We start from the raw sequence: 20,069 nt of genomic DNA on the forward strand, positions 1-20,069 counted from the left end.
TTTTCTACTGAGTTGTTACAGTATTTATATCAACTGTTGTGTTCTTAATGTTAATATTTATGTGGCAAAATGTTAGTTCTAATGCTCTATTAGATAATACTGGATAAAAACCTATAGACAGACAGAAAAGTTACCGAAGTTCTATTCTGTATTTTTAAATGTATTTTAAGTCTGATCAAGGACCATTTTCTTGAATTAAGTAGAATTCTCTAGTTCACTAACTTTTTTGGTTCTTGCAGCTTCTAATCCAAAGTGCTAGCAATCCATTCATCATCCCTGAAAAACTGTTTACAATTGTCATATTATTGAAATGGCAATTCTTTGTATTCTGAAATTAATTGAATAAAAGTCAGTGAATAAACAGATTCCAGTAGTAAGTGAGCAAAAGCTAGCAGAGCACATGACTCTTGAAATGCCTTTCTGTAACATAGTTCTAAAATGTGATAAGTTGTATGGGTGTAAGAGTTTGTTACACTAAAAATGACAGTAAAACAGGTTTGTGGCTTTGCAATGTTGAAGTACTACAGTAGTTTCAATTCACCTGGTATAAAATTTTATTTCCTATTTAACTAAAAGATGCACAGTTTAAATCAGTATTTTAAGCATCCACAATCAGTGTCTCGATTCATGCAGATCTTTATTGCTGTTATGCAGAAAATCCAAATGGAACCATAGAAAGCAGAGCAGTGATAAGTAACTCTCATTTTAACACTGTAATAATGTAGCTAAGATGTAATGGGAAAATGCAGGTCTTGTAAGGCCATCTCAGACTTAGAGTCACAAGTAATTTAAAGTAGTATTGAAACTCATTCTGTGGGCCTCGCATGGTGGTTTTGTACTGTCTATCACTGGAACTGCCGTCTGTTGAAGTGTGTACATTAAATGTAAATGGAATTCTGTTCATAATATTACCAATTTTTAATCAGATGAACATCCAGTTTCATTCTAGAATGTGTGATTTTAGTTAATCACATGGCTGTGTTATTTGATTCTGTATTGCAGATATAGATTATTCACTTACGGCAGCCTTGATCAGTGAGATACTGTGCTTTTTCTTAGATAAAAGCTTAACAAATTTGTAGATCTCATTTTAGAGAACTGTTAATGATTTTATAAATCAAAAGATCTTTTGAAACTACTTGTAAGGCAGCAATGATAAATAAGTTTCTGTAGTTTGCAACTTCTACTAAGTGCTGGGTTGGTTACTAAGTTTTTTTCTTATCCCTATCTAACGTTTGGATTGTAACTTCTGTTTAATTGTAGCATCGATGAGTAGTTTATGGGTTGAGAAAAAAACAAAATACTGACATATTAACTTCTATCTTTAAATTATGCTTTTGCAGTCATTAAAACAAACTATCTCTATTTTTAGAACATTATTTTTTTCTGCTGAAGTTAAAATGTTTAAGGAGGCTGTGTTCCCTGTTACATTAAAAAAATTGTTCCTGCAAAGTTAAAAAAATGGGATGAAGAGAAGAGTTGCCAAACGAAGGAGCCCTCAGAATGCAGCACTGCTACTTTCTTAATATCTTGAGATAAAGTATGATTGAAACAGTTTTAACCCAATAGTTCTACATAAAAAGAACAAACTGTCGTTTTAACGTAATGCTTCATGGGGATGTGAGAAATGCTTGGCAATTGAATTTCAGTTCTTTTTCTGATGGAATTTTTTTACATTTTCTGTCATTATCCTGTCCAAGCAAATACTTTACATTTGTCCTGGGTTGTAAATCAAAGGAAGTAAGTCTATTAAGTCTAGAGAGGAACTGTGAAGTTCAGAAGTGTTGCGATTTGAGAAGATTGATATTTAAATAATAAATCTGACTAATTTAGCTTGTGTTTGTAATTTGCCCCCTTGTATCTTATTAATGTGCCTGTCCTTGGTTAAAAATAATGTCAGTGATGGCTGATCTATAGCAGATAATAATGCTGATGTTATTTTTTAAAAAATTCTTACATGCCTTTGTAAGCTGCAAACATGGGTTATTGCCTCAAGTGGAGAAACATGTTTGGTACAAATACTATTTTATGTTTTGACTTTGTCAGAGGGAGTAAGAGAGCTCTTTTGTTTCTTGTTAGTTGAGTCAATTTTGTTTCTGTTGAATCTTCATAAAGAGCAATAATTATTTAGGTACTGGGTAGAGTTTTAAGGTATTTGTATTTCTGATGCTCAGTACTGTTTTTTAACTTTGAGAGTACGAATGGATCTTTAAAGGCTGTGCAGCTTGTAATAGTGAATTTATTTCAGGTAAGCTCCTAAGTTAAAATGTTTTGAGTGAAAAACCTTGTCACAGATGTACCACCAGTCCATGTTTTAGTTCCAATGATGGTCTAACAGGCTGAAAAGTAAGAGATGTTTTCCTTAAATCTTGAGCCAATTCTAATTTGTGATTGAGCAGGAGTTATTTGTCTTGACTGTGATATTTTTTTTAAAGGTTTATAGTCCTCCTTACTAAATCCTTGATACATATTTTAAAACTTGAAATGAAACACTGCTTCTTTTGAAGTTTTCTGAAGTTAACGTAGAATTAAAGCAGTGTGATTCCTTCAACTTCTAACGTACTTGCCTGTGTCCTAATCAGAAAGATATGTCTTGAAATAAATGTTTGTTATGAATACTGGTATAGCTGACTCTGAATGGCAAGTTCAGTAGCTTAGAAGCTTATTTGAGTTTTGGTATCCATTGAAGATTTAATGTTTGTCTATTTCCATTAGGTTTTTAATAATTATTATTAATTATTTTTAGGTTTTTTACATTATGCATTTGCAGCCAAGGAGACCATGTTTGCCTGCACTGTTGTTGTAATTTTCTTTGATTTATTATTTTAATCAACAGGAAGCTCAAACGAGTTGAAAAAGAATGTATTTCTGTGAGGTACTATCTCCCATTCTTGCTCTTTTAAGATACTGGGGGATGAAAAATTAAACTATTTTATTATATGTGGGTCATACTGGGTTTTGGAGAAGAGAAAGTATTCTTGTAAATAGGCTTTGTATTCAAGTTGGTTTATGACAGGTGTTCCAAAAACCAAGTATTGTCTTTGTAATTCTAGCATAAGGCTGCCAACACCACTTTTGTTTGGCATCACTGCCATAGAGAGCCTGTCTTGGATGTCAGTGAATGTTACTAGTGAGAAGAACAAGATCTATTTCAAAACATCAGTTTCAAGCATCAGATTATGTCCTTGCATTCAGTAAGTTTAGTAATGCAATAAGAAAGACCAAAATGTCTCCCACACAAATGTTTTCGTACTTCCCATGACACTGACAACAGGGAGCAGAGTATGGTGTGGCTAAGAGCCAGGAACAGCCCTGAGGTGTGGGTAGACAGCAAGGCTTGTCTCTCTTTCTGGTCAGAACTATTGTGCAGAGCTGCTGCTGCCTCATCCTGCTGTTTGTGTGCTGCTCTTTGACATCTTTTTATTATTTTTCCATTTCATCAGAATGAAAATCACAGGGGACTGCAGAAGCTTTTCACAGAAGCATAGTGGCTTTGGATTAATTGGTGCATTGTTTAGCTATCTTTGCCTTTTTAAAATTCTAAAAATTATATCAAGCTTCAGTGAATAAGTCACATGCTATTCAATGGGGGTTGCTGTGACTACCATGCCTCTGTGAATCACAGTAGTTTTAGGAATCCATTTTTCTCCAATACCAATTCCCAGAGCTTTTTCTTTTTGGGTCATTGGAAGTGCAGAGTTTTGTAGTTTGTAGCACTTTGCAATACTGTACTATAGGTAGTCAGGCAGTTCCTTAAGCAGCTCTTGAATGCAAGAATCTCAAAATCCTGCTCCTCTCCTGAGTCATTCAGGTGCTTTGATGCAGTTTTGAACTACTGTGAGGATGCTACAATAGGTCTTGTTTGTTTTTGTTTTGTTTATTCTGACATGTGGGATCTTTGGTTTCATTGGGTCAGTCTAGTGACTGGAGTCAAGTCTGCAATTGCAGCTATTGACTAACTTCCAACTTGGAAGCTTTTAACTACCTAACTAATCGAGGGTTACCCAAAATAAGGACCATTGTTTTTATCTGTAACAGAGTTTCTCTGTTGGTGTCATAAGAGTTTGTTGATACTATGAAAATTCCTGTCTTGGTGAGAGGGTTGAAATACGACTTCAGACTTGTCATAAAAAGATAAAAATACGGTATTCTGGCTCATGAAAAATGTAGCAAGCTTTAGTTAAATAAAAACAAAAAGAGGGCTGCCAGCTGGCAACTGGACTGGTGCTGCAAAAAGTTGTTTTACTTGCAGTTATGTTAGTTGTGCCTTGGATTTATACAAGCAGTTACAGTGGATCTTAGGGACTGTGGGGAATGAAGCATCAGGATTCTCAAGTCTGAGTGGACAGTTTACATGAGTGTCTGGTATAGCAACAATTCAGTACTAATATTTACTGAAAAATAAAAGTGTTTGGGAGCAATTTACTTGTAAGCAGATATGCAGGTAACTGAAGAATTGTGCTTATTTGGTATGTTTTCCTAGGTTTTAATCAAGAAGACAACACTAAGGGATTTAATCTTTGTTTCAACACCTTGGAGCCTATAAGAAGTGATGCAATAATTATTACTTAATTTTTAGGCTTGGCACTCAGTGATTTTTAAGCTTTTCCAAAGTTAAGCAACTTTAAACTGTGTGGATTTCAAAGGGGGAATGTTTTTTAGCTTTACCATTCCTGGCAACCTACATAGAAGTTGCTTGCAGTGAAACAAGAAGAAAACCACAAACGGTTAATACTTAACTTGCAGTGGTTGATTATAGAAAATGCGGGCATTTTTAATAAGATTAATATTTTTCATTTAAAACTGCTTAAACTGAAATGTGCAGTACCTTTCATCCAGAGTGGTATTACAAATCTGTTTTTCTCCATGAGACTTAATTTCTCTAGATGCAGTCTGAGAATAAAAAGGTGAATTTTATAACAACTCACCCCAGCAGCAGTAACAGGGCTGTAGAAAATGACTCTTCTTTTTTTTACCCTGTGTGTTATCATGGTCTGCATCAAGTGTAATACAGTTACAAGTGACCTGCAGTAGTTATGTAAGAGCAAAGAGAGCCCTTAAAGTTGTACCAAATTTTCAGGACTTAAAGATATGTTGAAAATCTGGCTGCAGTAACTGAGGTCAGCCTGACAAAGAAGAGGATCTCAGTTGTTCAACACCTATAAGAAATGAGGAACAAAGTATTTAAATCATATTCATATATAACACTGAAAGTCTTTCTGATTTTAAATTAGGAATATTTCTGTGTCTTTTTTTGGTGTTTGTTAAAATCAGTTATGTAAGTTGATTTTAGCAATGGTAATGCTTATTGTAATCATGTATGATTTTCTTGACAAGAAATTTCTTTGCTACGGATTTTTACATTATGACAGTATATTACAGTATATTCATGGATGTTTTTCCTATGGAAGAAAGTTCCTCTGGGAAGGAAATGGCAACCAAACATTGAAATCTAAAATAAGCACTAAACTGCTTTTCATTTGCTTTTCTACCCTTTGAGATGCCAGAAGCAATTTCCTCTTGAAGCTGACTTCCTTTCTGGAAATGATTTTCGTCTCCAACCATGTTGAGGCTCTTTACTCATTCTTTCATTCTGACTAACTTGCTTTTTTCCCCTCTGACTTGCTACTGCAGTTGAGTGGAACTTCTGGAGGTAAGTAATTGCAGAAAAGTTTCTCTCTTAACTTTCTTTTTCAGTTCTTCTCCCCCCTGCTGCCCCCCCTCACCCAGTCAGTCTAGAAGGACAAACAAAGCGCTATTGGTGTCCTCTGCAAGAGAGCACTGATAGGGGGCTGGCTGTAAATTGACGTGGCATGGAAAATCTCTGCTAGTTTGTTGCAGCTCTAATTTAGCTGTGAAATCGAGCCCACTCTCACCAAGTTTGCAGTTTGAAATTATCAACGGGCTTACTGTTTCTACATAAAAATGAATGAAAAGCACCATCGTGTGTTGAGTTGGGAACTGGACTTTCTCTGTGTTTGGATTTACGGCTAATAGAAAACAAAATCAAAGGAATTATTTGGTTACTTTTTTCCCCCTCTAGTGAGAGCAACAGATCTCGCTGCTCCCCCCACCTTTTCCTGCGATTTAATCATTTGCAGATCTTGTCATGGGGTGCGGACTGAGAAAGCTGGAAGACCCCGATGATAGCAGCCCTGGAAAAATCTTCTCCACACTGAAGAGACCACAAGTTGAAACAAAGACTGATTCTGCTTATGAATATGTATTGCTGGATTTTACTTTAGAAGGTATCTTTTTATCTTATATCTTGACTATTTTAACAAGGAGCAAGATTTAACTTGGTTCTGTCTTGTTTGACTTGCAGTAAATCTTAAGTACTCTTCCCAAAGCTAGCCAAAACACAAGACTTTTATTTTGAAATACAAATCATGACGAAGGTCCTTGCTTAGAAAAAAATTACAATGGAAACTACTGAAGTATTTATAACAGCCAAAACCTCCAAATTACACAACTGTCCTTGTTAAGGAAACAGGCTAAAAACTGCTAAGAGGTTTTCCTAGCTTCCTGTGAGTCAGATACTGCCATCCGTGCTCACTTTGAATAATGGTTGCTTGAATTCAGTGTGCCGGTTCAGGAAAATACACTGTGCCTGAGCACTGATTGAATAACAATTTTTTAAGATGCACTCAGCTTCTGAAAAAAGGCTGTCATTGTCCTTGTTACTTTATGCAGAAGTAAGTCTCTCTCTTAGTTGTATACCAGGGGTGCACACCCCAGTCTCTTGATAGATATTTTATTAAGAGTCTTAGAGATTCATTTATCAGCTTTTTCCAAATGCTTTACTTGTAGTTGTTGAATAGTCTTTTGAAATCGTGACCAAAATGAAACTAAATTTGTATGCATCACTAGAGGCAGACAGTGCTCTGTGGGTTACTTCCTTCCCGAGGGTGTCCCATCTTTAACAGAGCAACTGCCTGTTTCACAAAGTTGAAAATGTAAACAAGCCCAGTTCGCTGCCTCTGAGAAGAGACAGCTTGGTTTTGCAGTCACTTTGCAGTAACTTGCATTTTGTAACAATCCAATCCACTGGAAATTCTTAATAACAAGATTTTGATGTAAATCCAGTTGCTAGAAGGATTTGATAAAGGCAGGAAGTGTAAGTGCATGCCTGGTTACATTTTCAGTAACTTTTTCATAAACAAAACTTGGCCTCTGGTTAGTTATAAATTGAAATTAAAGGACTGTAGTAATAATTTTATTTAAGTGTATCAGTCAGCTTATTGAATAACTGCAAGATACCAATAGTAGCCACATTCTACTAGTTATAGCATTTGACAAACTATTTTTTATTCTGCTTATTTACACAAAGAGTTTGTCACTGGCTTGTTCTTTTTGAAAAAAGCAAAACTGTTGAGTAGGAAGTAGTGGTAACATACTGGAAATACAGCTATGCTGCATGATGCATACATGAGTTACCTACTAATCTACTGTTAACAGAAAGGGTAATACAACTTTTCTTTTGAGACTGGAGAACATTTAATGTTTTTAAATAGTCTGTGTTCTGCATAGTTCTGGTGTGTTTCCAAGTAACTAGTTTCTAGAAGTGTTGTGTAAAGAATGTATTGTAAAGATGGTTGTGACTTTCAGGAAAAAAAGCACATCAAGCAAGTGCAAATAAAGATTCATCTCTTATTTTAATAAGCTATCAGTACAGTAGTAAAGATTCACTTTCTCCTGTTTAGTCTACTATTCAGAAGTGCTTAGCTTCAGGGACTCACTGTGGCATTATGAATACTAAATAAGTGAGATCAGATAATTGCCCAACTGTTTTACATTTCTAACTGCAAGCAATTGGCTTTGTAACTGCAGGTATCTTTCTGTGGAATGGTTCTAACTGTGTGTATTTTTAGAGCTAAGATAATTAATACAGAAGAAAAGTGGTGTGTCTACTGCCTTGGAGGCATTTCTGAATTCTGTTTCCTTATGAAACATGGGAATTGGCTGAAGTACTGTGAGGGAATATGCTGGGCTTTTTTTCTTCTACCCCAATCAACTTGCTCACATACTTGTTGCTACTTGAATATCCTTTGACTAAACAAAACTTTTGAGCCTTTTGTCACTTTAGACCAAATTTAGTTTTCACTCTGCTGTCAGGTTGTGTTACGTCTTTATGACACTTCCTGCTTATTTCCAGTGCAAGATCTTCCCAAACATCTGAGAGTTCTGTTTCTCTGAGTAACTTGTTACCACTGGATCTGATACCAAGTAAAACAGAAAATCTGCTTTTAATATACCTTGTAATATCTTACAGTAAGCTGTGTCCTGCATTGAGATGAAAGTATAGCAAGTGTAAATGCATTATTTCAATTTAGTATGCCTTATTTGCTTCATCAGATTTATGCTTTGAAGTAAAAAAGAGCCTGCTAGAGAGACATTAGGAGTTCCTTCCTCTTCTCCTAAGCCATGATGCAAATTAGGTCAACCATACTGTAGTCTTAAATTAGCTGACTGGAGTCCCTGTGCAGCTTAACTAGTTATCAGCAGTGTATTGTACTTTGGCTTCTCCCCTCCTGATCGCCAAAATACTCTCATTCCTACTGTAAGAATAAATTGTGAGTTCTGTCAAGGTTCTTCTGCATCAGGAGATGATTCTACAGCCTCAGTAATGTGGTATATCTCTGTTACAAAAATAGCTGTTATTTTTTGAAGTCAGTTGAACCATAAAATAGGGATAATGTAAATACTCTTGCTGAAGCAGAATGCTTATGCCTTTTCTACAACTTTCCTATTAAGGAAAAGAAAGAGTATTGATGCAGCCCATTGAGATGAAATGCTGGGAAGTTCCTGTCAGTGCAGATAACAGTATGAATTATGTATGAAGTATCTATTTTGTCATAATCTTCAATATAGTGAACTTCAAATGTGTGATACAGCTAACAAGTTAGCTGTGGTTCTGTTATTGGTAAAAGTATTCTGGCTACCTGTTGACAGCACATCAAGAAGGAAATTTGCTAGTGAAAAATAGTCAAGACATTTGCAAAATGAGTCAAGTGATTATCACCTTGGACTATAGACCAGTAATTTCATCAATATATACTTTATGTCTCCTGGTCTTAGAGTGGGATCAAGGGATGGAATCATTATTATGAAGGACAAAATATATGTCTTTGAAGAGGATGGCTGTGATGTACTGTCTGCATGTCAAAAAAAAAAAAAAGGTGGGGTAGGACAAGAGAGTGAAACAACCATGTCTCTGAATGAGAATGGCAGAGTTTACAGTAAATTGAGTTTGCTGGTTACCAGAAATAAACTGTCAGTATATTTGTTACTGAGAATCTTTGATAATGTGTGCTTCCCACAGTACACACTCTGGTTTTTCTTCGTAGCTTTTCTGAGCTGTTAAGGCTCTTACAGTACAAAGAAAGTAGGTCTCCGTTCCTTTTTCCCTTTGCTAAAAGTTGGTATTTAAGTGTTGTAGAATACCAGTTTCTGAGCTTTTTTTGTGGTGTGGTTTTGTTGTTTTTGGTTTGTAGTTTTGTTTTGTTTCTAAAGCCCTCCATATCTACGTATCAATATTATACCCATTTCGTAGTATAGACATTTTTGTTTTACAGAACAATACATCACTCATGATCAACCAGAATTATAATTCAGTTTATTCAAGATTTAGGCAAACTAAAGGTTCCTATATCTGGTTCATGATAACTTAAACCGTAGTATAGGTAGGCTTTGTGAATTGCTGTGTCTTGGTAGTCCTGAAATTCCTTCTTACTGCTCACCTGTGATATAGGGCAGGTAGATAACAGTATGTAAGAGCATGAAATTAACTCTTAAGGAATGTATTTCCTAAATGGCAGGTGAGATTTAGGTCATTGCATTTATCTGTTGTTCTTCTTTTATGTATTTTAATTACAGAATCAAAAGAGAAATAGTGAATTTAATTGTTTTCAGCTAATTGTGTGTTTTGAAAAGGAAAAGTTAAGGCAGCAGGTTCAAATGTTTGTATCTCAGAGTGTTAAGAGGTCACTTAATTCCAGTTGAGACATCCTTTAGTAAAGTTGAATGGTGGTCTTAATGCACTGACAGTCTTGCGAAGAAAGAGACCTATTGGATGACAAAAAGTGCATCACTTGCAGCAAAGGTCACTGATGGAGACCATCGAATTCTAAGCCAAGCTGTCATGTCATAAGAGTTCATATCTGCAAAGGATGAAAATTTTGATGGCAAATGTGTGCTGGCACACAGTTACTGTCAGTGTATGAGAATTGATTTCCTGCTTTGTGGAGGCTCTGAGAGCATCTAAAACTCCAGTTGGAGTTGAGGGAAACTGAAAATGCTGACCATCAACCTTACTGTAGCAGAATATATCATCTATTACCAGTGAGGAGTGTTCTTCTCTGTGCAGAAGTTGTGTATCAGACCATTCAAAAAAGATTTTTCAAAAAGTTTTCCCTTTATCTGTAGTTTCCCTCAATAGCTGTGTAGTACTGAGCTGTTGCCTGTTAGTTGGAAATTCTTGTGGACACTTGGTTGGATCCCTCTTAGAAATTAGAGACACCACATAGCTTACTTAGGTCTACTGGAAAAAGGAACTTGTTAGAATTTTAACCTACAATTTGCAGATCACTTTTAAGGGATAAAAAAGAATAATTAAGAAAACCAAATTGTTCTAGGCTTAAATTAATTGTACAGGCATTTACTTCACCATTAGCGTTGAAGGATACTGCTTCACTACATTGAACACTTTGCCTACACAAAATAGTTGCTTCTTTAAGTTCAATCCTGTTGCATGGTTAGATGTTGATGCAGCTCTTAAATTAGCTTGGCAGAGCTAGATCCAATGGAGTGTTGCCAGATCGATTAAAATAGATCATATTAACTCGTAAAAATACATACTTCAACTAGTTGAATACAGTTGAATCAGCTCTGACTCTGCTTTTTCTTGTATAAATAGAAGTTGAGATTTTTAGTAAATGCCTTGTGAATGATTGTGTGGTTTACATAAGCACAGTGTAATATGCCTCTCTTTTGCTTTCAATGCTTTAGCTTCTTCTAATCCAGAAGTTATCAAGATCAGTTCTGTGTTGGATATAGCATCTAAGGTGGAAGAATATTATAGCAAAGGATTTGTTGTAGGAGCTGTTCATCCTATTATACTGCCAATTGGACGTAGAAGGAATTTTCCTGCAAGCCACATGTATCGAGTTGTACTTTCACGATTAAAATTAAGGTAACAGTGAAATAGTTTGAATATATTAATGCATTATTTATTTAAGATATTTGTAAGGGTATTACTTAATGTGTATAATTTATTATAAAACTGAAATGACCACTGCAGAGAATCAAATAACTGTACCCAGTCTAGAAAGGTGAGCAAGTTAGTCATGTTTTCTAATTAACACTGCATGTACAATAGGCTAACGTTTACTTTGCCTTAGTAAATGTCCAGACGAAAATCCAAAGTTGCTTATTGTAGTATGTGGGAAGATAAACTGTTAGTTTACCCTTTTATTTTTAATACATATTTATGAAAGTATGATCTGTCTTAAAACTGGCAGCAAATACAAAATTAAACTACTAGGAGAGTAGCAAGCTGCTTTAAATTATTTCATGTCTGTTTTTTTGTTCATTTTCAAAACCTGTGTTTTCACTTTGCCCATAAAAACATTGTTCAGGGAAAATAAACTTCAAGTGTGAATTACTTTGTCAGAGAGTTTTTTTCTTTCATAATAAGAAGGAAAAAATCATTTGGTGGTTAGCGGGGAATACAAAAGCTTGGCTTTGACACTGAGGGAATCAAGATTTTGTTTTAGCTCCATAATGTTTATTACTCCTATTTCCACTGTATTGTAATCACCTTGTGATCATAAAGGAAATGTACAAAGAAATTTTACTGTTAGTTCCTTTGAATGCAAAAAATATAACCTTATGTTCTTATTTTGAATAATCAGAAAAATTGATTTCTTACTGTATTAAGAACTGTCATTCTTATCCTTCTCTCCTGAGTCCTAGTGCGATGCACAAAGATCCTTTTATTTTTCTTTATTTTCTGGAAGGGCTTACGTTGAAAGGTGCCCCCTGCCATTCTAGTAACACATCTGTAAAATGTGGTTCATCTGAGAGACTGTCTCAAATGCTTTGCTTAAACAAATGTCAGTGATGTGTGCTGCTCATAGAACTTACCCTGATAAATTTGTCTGCAAACAAGATGAGTGGTGTTCACATGGGCCAGTGGTTGAGTAAGAAAAGCAGACTGCTTGCTCTCTGGAGCTGAGGTTTCTAAAAGCTGACACTGGCAGCGCACATCTCCCACAGCTTACCTTATCCCCGTAGATGTGGGATCCTTATGAAGTTGTGGTTTGAATCTTTAGGCCCCTGAATAGGTGAAGGACAAGACCCTATGTTAAACTGTTTGTTGTGGGTTCCCAATTTCCTATCCAGGTGCTCTACATACCTATGTTGCTTTTCCTCCAGCCAAATACACCTTCTCCAACTACTGTCTAGAAAGTAATCTTTTACATTTGGATGTGTCACACTGATGTTTCGTTCCACAGCGAAAGCTGGTGTGAAGGAAGGGTCAAATAAAATACCATTCTGTTGTTGATATACTCCAACTATTGTTGTCTCAATAGTAACTTGACTGGCTTTAGATATATTCATAGTGTGTTTCCTACAAAATCGAATATGTTTTGGTTTTGCTATATTCCTAGCTTAAATTTGTATTTTTTTTGTATTATCAGAGATTTTGGGGTTTATTACAAAAGCATGGCTGTTTGTACATAAAGCTCAGTTACCAAAAGTTGCGTCTTCAGGTGAAATTACTGTTAAATATTAATATTATTACCCTGACATTGTAGTACCAAGTACTTGCCACTTTCCGTAAGAAACAGAGCAAAGTGCCAAAAAAAAGAGCTCTAAATAAAAGCATAAAGAAACATTGCCAGGATTTATTTCATAACTATACCAAAAAAAAGAGTTCTATATACAAGCATTTGCCCAAGTTAGCAGCAAGCTATTGACAAAGACTGCTTTCTTTCTGTGTTCTAGCCAGAAGCATGCAGCACCCAGAAGACAAAGGCACCCCAGGCTGGTGATCGAGGAATGTCCTTTAATGTCTGAAACACTGACAAATGAGGTAGTGAAAGAACTGTTAGAAAAGGTAATGGAGGGGTTTTTCAAACTTACCTTCCCATTTTTATTTCTCCTACAAGTCTATGTTATATGTAGTGGTTGTTTATTTTATTTTTAGTTTTGAGTTTTAACCTGGGCTTATTTGTAGGTACTACAAAATCTCTTCTTGATGCAAAAGGAGTTACTTTTCTTCACTAGCAGCCTTTTCTAATTTGGGACTTAGTACTAAGCCCTGTAAAGCTTTGGGAGACTGGCCACTTAAACTACTGAAAGGAGAATCAGATCCAGTCTGTTGGTCTTCATAAAATGCTTGTGTGATAGCTTTTAATGGAATTATTTTTTTTTTAAATGAAATTTAATGTTCTGGGTTAAGTAAGGTATTTCTAATGAACATGTATTTCTAAGGAATGTTTTTCATTCTTTAAGAGAAGTATAAAATACACAGTAACTGTATTAAATACTTGGCACAGCTTTTGAAAATGTTGTATAGTTAAAGAAAGCTAAACTTCTACTGGAATGTAAGCTCTAGTTGTTGTTCTTTTTGTGTTTAACTTCCTCTGCAAAATTGAAGACTTACTGAAGCAGGAAGCTACTGTTATTACAAGAGTTAGTGATATCTTTTACATTAGTTGCCAAGAAAAGTAGACAAAAAAAACATATTGGGCCCTCTTTAATGGTCTTTGAAATTATCACAGAGTTGTTTAAGATTTCCACATTACTTGTTTTGAAATTTTCAAGTGTTTCAAATTTCAAATGGAATTCTGTTACACATTTATACATGTATTGCCAGGTTGGTTGTACAGCCTACCAGACAAACATTTAAAGGAAAGATATACTTGAAATTAGCAGTGACTGTCTTGCAAGCAAATCCAAAGTAGAAGTAGTACATTAAAATGATTTTTCAAGTGCTCCCAGTGTTTTAAAAAGACTGGGCCAGTAGTCCAGTCTCTTTTTCTCAGTGTCCAGTTATAGGACAAGGAGGCAATGGGCACAAGCTGGAACGTAGGACGTTCGAGTTAAACATAAGAAAAAACATTTTCTATGAGAGCACTGGGGCAGGCTGCCCAGAGATGGTGTGAAGGCTCCTTCTCTGGAGATACTCAAAACTTGTCTGGACGTGTTTCTGTGATGTGCTCTGGGTGATCCTGCTCTAGCAGGGGGTTGGGCTAGATGATCTTCAGAGGTTCCTTCTAACCCTGACAACTCTTGACTCTACGAGTCACCTTTAAAAGAAAAAATCTGAACCCATAAGACTTTGTGGCATTTCAGGAAAAATATTGCTATATTGCCTCTCTTTCTGTATATCACATGGAATATTATTTTGGTTGTCTTAGCAGCAGCTCTGTATAATAAGAGTGTTTGGCAGATTGTATTACTGCTGCACATATGTAAGGGTGGTTGATAACACTTCAGTCTGTCACAGAACTGTAGTAGTGTCAGCTCATGGAGTGTTATTCACTCTGGTGATTAACAGTTTATGTGAGTTAATTGGGTAAAGAACCCTCTCTCTTTGCCATCACTAACCCAGTACTTACCAACTGATTTCTTTTTTCTGGGCTGGGGTTTCTGTGTTATCTTGGGAAGACTTGATTGCACAGGGGAGCTCATAGCACAAGATGGCAGTGGAATCACCTTCCTAAATGGCAGCACTCCTTATCCCAGCAAAAAAATCCCTTTCTTCAAGAACAGGCGAGTCCCACAGGTGTCATTCTACACTTTATTTTGAGCCTTCAGTGCAGAGAAGACCCACCACTGGCTGAAAGCAGAGTTAAGAGGTGTTTAATTTGCTTCTAGCTCCTTCCTTTCTCTGCTCCTTAATTATTGTCAGTAATAGCAAAGCTGTGCAGCCTCTAAGGGATCCAGGGCGTGACAAGTCATGACACATGACAAATAGAATCATAGTCATTTTGGTTGGAAAACACCTTGAAAATTATCAAGTCCAACCATTAACCTAGCACACTGCCAGATCCACCACTAAATCATGGTCTTAAGCACCATGTTATTAATGCTTGCTATTTAGTTGCTTCTGAAGTATTAGTGGCCAGTAGCTCTACTATGACTGACGTCACACATTTAGAGAAACAAGATTGTGTATTACACCAATATAGTTTTTGGGACTATGACACAGCAAGTAGAATACTTTAGAATTGTTCTAAATGAAGGATTTTGTACACAGTAAAGGAAATCAGTACTAATGTTGGCCACCTTTCTTGGCCCGAGTCCAAAGATGTGCTGGAAGACATCCTTTGACTTTGAAACATAGGCAGTGTACAAAGACAAGCCATCCATCTGTGCTACAGTGTTGTGTCTTTAGGTCCTTGGAAAGGAGCAGTTTAGTTAAACAGAACGTGTATATTTTAAGCTTTTTTTTTTCTTAAAAATGCATACATTTCTAAAATCACTTTTCAGATAAATTTCTGTTGTAAATACAGGTTAACGAAGCTGCTAAAAGAGGAAAGAAGTTTGTGGGATTTGTAACACAACATTTTCCTCAACCTAAAGGCTGCAATGGGACGACCACAGATGGAAGGGCTGAGCTGGAATCAACGCTGAGCAGAAGTAGGGAACATGGAAGAAAAAATTCTGATGAAAACTATAAAAACTGGAATGAAGGGACATTCAGTGGTCACTCATCTGAAAGTGGGATAGAAGAGGAAATGCAAGGAGAAAGCAGTCTGTTACAGGACGCAGATTTCCAGTTTGGAAAAGAAGTCAGCCCTGTTAAACCAAGAAAAGGAGACGGTAATAAATGCTGCTTGTTTATTGCAGTATTTTATTGAACTGTTGTTTTAAAAAAGTATTGGGAAAAAGAAATCAGCATGCTATGTTGTATCATATACTGGTTTTGGAAGATGCATCTTTCTTAAAAGCATAATATTTCTAAAAAAGTTGTCAGTTGAGAAAACAGAAGAAATACATACTTTCTGCTGTATGTTAGTGTGAACTGTGGCAATACATTAAAATGATACTTTAGTTTTCCTGTAGAATATGAAATGTACCGTTAAAATTCTAGTTTTTAATTTAAAGAAAAATTGAAAAAAAAACTAAACAAGCCAAAAAAATTACCTTTGTAATTCTGATTTTAAAAGTAGCACAAACAGCTTCTTTTGTGTATAACATGTAGCAGTATAAATAATTTTTTAAAAGATGCAGTTGTTTTAAAACGTTTTTTCCTAGGTGCCTATTGTTCTCATTTTTTATATTAAATCATAAACATGTAATGGTGATCCAAGGATATGTTTATTATTTCAGTTCTCCTGTCTGATCCAAAACAGACAACAAAGAGACCCCTTTTCAGCTAGAGCTGTAATTTTACATGGTTCTAGGCAACTCACATAATGTACAGCAAACAAATCTGGTCATAATGGATTCTTTCTGGTTAACATTCCTTCAAGAAGCATCCTGAAAGAGTTCACTTAAGTTAATGCTTTGACTATGAAATCAAAGAGCATAATTGTTACAAAATGAATTTACACTAGAGAAAAGTAACCATTAAAGAGTCACATAATAAGGAAAAATGTCATTGACAAATGTGGGTGGGGTGGTAGAAAATGTAGCTGTAGTAGAATCTCAGATTATGTAGTCTATGTGAGATGTCCTGAAACAGTGACTTCTGGTGCTGAAGCAATAAGACCTCCTGGTTTGTTTGGAAGAAAAGGTGAAAAGGAAGAAGTAATCTAAAGTATGAGAACTAATAACAGATAGTGTTGTGTAGGCAGCATGAAACTTTAATATCAAGCTTCATTTTGACATAATAGGTTATTCCAGACGTTTTTTAAATGTCCCGAAAAGCAACTTGTTCACTTTCCTGTTAAGAGTTAAGCACCCTCTCCAGTTTTGTAGACTCAGGATAATGACTGTAAGCACTGAGATAATCAGTGCACCCCCTGTTTGCAACACTTAAATTAAAGCAGTGCTTGTACAACATGCTGATCGTTATAGGATGGTCTGTAAATCTTAACCCTTCCCTTACACCTCGAAATAAGGGGTTTGCTATAGTAGCAGAATAGAAACCCTGGAAGTAGAAAACAAAAATCTTAGTTCTTTGTTCATGCAGACTGATGTGACCAGGTAGAGCATCAACCTCTGCATCCCTTACATGCATTATTCTTGGGAAATTCTTCCAAAAAACTTTGGCAGGAATATGCCAGGCTTCTCTACTACTAGCCAGTAAACTTGAGTTCCTAGGACAAAACTTATGAAAACTTAACCACCTTTCTTTGTAAATGTTGTATGTAGCAATAATTTAAAGAAACATTTATGTGAATTTTCAAAGGAAATTTTACATGCATGTAGGTGTGTATTGCTACTGAAGTATGCTATTTCTATTTAGGTTGGCTCAAAATATGCAAATGTCTTAGATTGGGGGTCATAAGATAGAGATTTTTGACTATTCATAAATACATGGCCTGCAGAGGCCAACTCAATGCAACTGTGTAATTGCTCATGTATATTGAGAAACTGGGTTATTTTTTTCTGAAGAACAAATACAAAAGAGATCTCACTTTAAAATGTAGTCAAGGAAGTTAACTTTTATCAGGATAAACTCATTTATGCTAATACAGCCGATCATGGAGGTGGTGAAATAAATGTGTGTAGGAAGGAGTCATCTATTACTGATAAAGTTAAAAATTCTGTCCTTAATTTACCTTCTTCCAAACAGCCGATGTCACTTGCAGTGGGGTATGGTAACACTTCTCAAGACAGTGAGGGGTTCTCCCAGAGATTGAGTCAGACTACTGGCAGTCCAAATCCTACTTTGGAGATCTCCCTCCATTTCTGGAGCCTAGAGGAACTAGCATCTTAAGTGGGGTCATCTAAACCAAGGTCCTTTGTTTTTGCTATGTGAATACTTCTGCTTTCGAGAGGTCTGTGTTGATTTAGGCTGCTCAAGTGTTGAAGTATTTAAGAATCTGCGAGCATATTTGGCAGCTGCTTTGTTTTATTTCACCACAGCAGTGAGATACGTCTGAGTACATTTGTAGGATGCATTTATATAGCTAGAACTTACAGACTTCTTGCCAGTGATTTCCTAGAATGCTGTGGACTTGTGAATTTTAGGTTTTTTATGAATGCTTGTTTATGATTGATTTTATAACAGCCCTGTCTTCCTGCCTAGGTAAAAAAAGCATTTGAGGACAAAGGATTTGTGTGCTTAACTGAGACACCCATCAGTTACTGTATGGGAAACCCAGTGGGCAACTAATTATACTCGTACTTAAGTAATAGTCAGAAAATAATGGGTAAACATCAATACTGTACAAGGCATTCCTAATATTTAAAAAATTAGAAGATTGTCTTTAATCTTAAATTATAGTAATTCCAAATATTTGTAGGCAGAGCTTCCATGAGTAGCAGAAATTAAGCCAGTTTCCACTGGGCTTTTCTCTTAGCTGTAATACATACTCTCTACACAAAACCCAGCTACCGAAAAGGTCTAGTGACAACCCAAGCTTAAGCTGAGTATAGTGACATTAGGAAAGAATTATTTAGACTGTTGCTTAGAATTAGAAAACCATGTTGAAATGGGAGGAGGAGGAGGAGGATAACTTGAATTTATTTTTGAGGGGGAACTGCATTCCAGAGGTTCATTCTTTTTTTTATTTTTAGATAAGCTGTATACAGTCTTCAATGTTTTTGATGATGATTCAGCCTGCTGGACTTATCACGAAGGTGTTTTGTCTATGAAGGTAACAAGAAAGGGGCCAGTTATTAGTACACTGGATGCAGACTGGCTAGAACTAACCACATTTTATTACAAACAAGGATTGTCCTTAATTGATTCTTTTGTACACTGGGAAACTTCTAAAGGTGAGTACTGTCCCAGAATATCATGAAGATGATGTTTTGCTTTTTGGGATGTAGAGCAATATGTAATCGTGTTCAGGTACTCATTTAAAATGTTTAGAATCTTGATAACTAAAAAAGAAGTGACTTATATTTGAGCAGTTACAGCTCTGAAAAATTGAAAATTCTGCTTTGTTTTATCCAATTGAGGATTTCCAAAGCAGGACAGTAGTGTAGCAATATAACAAAATAGGCCCTATGTGCTAGCTTTTTTCTGTGTTGGTTTATCATTAGATACATGTTTTTCTGATGTTCGTATTCTGCTGCTTACTGTAGATACTGTGTTGCACTCTATTGAATATTTCTAATGAGACAGAAGAGCACCTTGAGTTTTCACTGTGCTTACTGTACTATTAAACCTCAGGCAGACTTTTGGTGATTCCTTTCTCCAGCTCTTTGCTGGGTTTAAGAATTTGTTCCAAAACACCAAATTGCATTGCAATTCAGCTGTTGATCCTGAAGTTTCAATAGGTTTCTGCAGGTTGCTCTGATCAGATGTGCAGAGAGTAGAGAAAACTGGTTTTGTCCTGGCCTCGACTTTAGGCTGATCCTCCAGGACCAATTCATGTAGCTGGGAGAGTCATCTTCCCTGGTTCCTCCTGCACTTCTGCGGGAATCCGTCCACTCAGTTAACACTCAGATTGTTACAATGATAGAGTTTCAGGCCACAGGATTTTGACATTCGTGTCTGTCCTGCCAGTCTCAGTGCAATCTTCTTGTATCCTGGACAGATCCTGTTACCTCTTTCAGAGTTTCTGTCCTTCATCCTGCTGATGAACAGACAGAAGCCCAATGTCAGCAGGGCCACCTCTGGCCCAGGCCGGTTGCTCACACCTTGCTGAGCCCAAATTCCTGCCCTTTGACAGAGCTGTGAGACAGTGCTGTGCCACTGCTGGCAGCAGGAGAAGCTCTTTATTGCCTGAAGTATTCTGACCAGAAATTAGAGTTGTTGTAAAAAAAATAAATACAGAATATAACCACTGTTCTGCAATCAATTGAAAATAATGTGAAGAAAATGATAGTACTGTAGTGTGAGGGGAACAAAGAGATCCTGACAACGTTAATAAATTGAGAATTTATTTATTATTAATGGTGCTTGATAGTAGACTTAGAATTTTTACTTCTCTAAT

The 20,069-nt window shown here is 36.1% G+C and overlaps 1 protein-coding gene across 2 annotated transcripts in view; it reads left to right on the forward strand.

Annotated features, from left to right (window-relative positions):
• The first annotated feature begins 5,841 nt into the window (after window positions 1-5,841).
• RFTN2 (raftlin family member 2) overlaps window positions 5,842-20,069 on the forward strand; it is a 30,206-nt gene continuing 15,978 nt past the window's right edge. The window contains exons 1-6 of one of the 2 annotated variants that reach the window (XM_010007359.1): window positions 5,842-6,248; window positions 11,008-11,191; window positions 13,009-13,120; window positions 15,525-15,834; window positions 18,435-18,443; window positions 18,703-18,903. In XM_010007359.1, coding sequence (XP_010005661.1) covers window positions 6,110-6,248; window positions 11,008-11,191; window positions 13,009-13,120; window positions 15,525-15,834; window positions 18,435-18,443; window positions 18,703-18,903 — 955 coding nt within the window. In that variant the 5' untranslated portion in view covers window positions 5,842-6,109. The remainder of the gene's footprint in view (window positions 6,249-11,007; window positions 11,192-13,008; window positions 13,121-15,524; window positions 15,835-18,434; window positions 18,444-18,702; window positions 18,904-20,069) is intronic. The other variant, XM_010007360.1, reaches the window with a different exon arrangement.

Source organism: Chaetura pelagica, unplaced genomic scaffold (genome assembly GCF_000747805.2).
Source record: "Chaetura pelagica isolate M959 unplaced genomic scaffold, ChaPel_1.0 scaffold21, whole genome shotgun sequence".
Lineage (NCBI taxonomy): Eukaryota > Metazoa > Chordata > Aves > Apodiformes > Apodidae > Chaetura > Chaetura pelagica.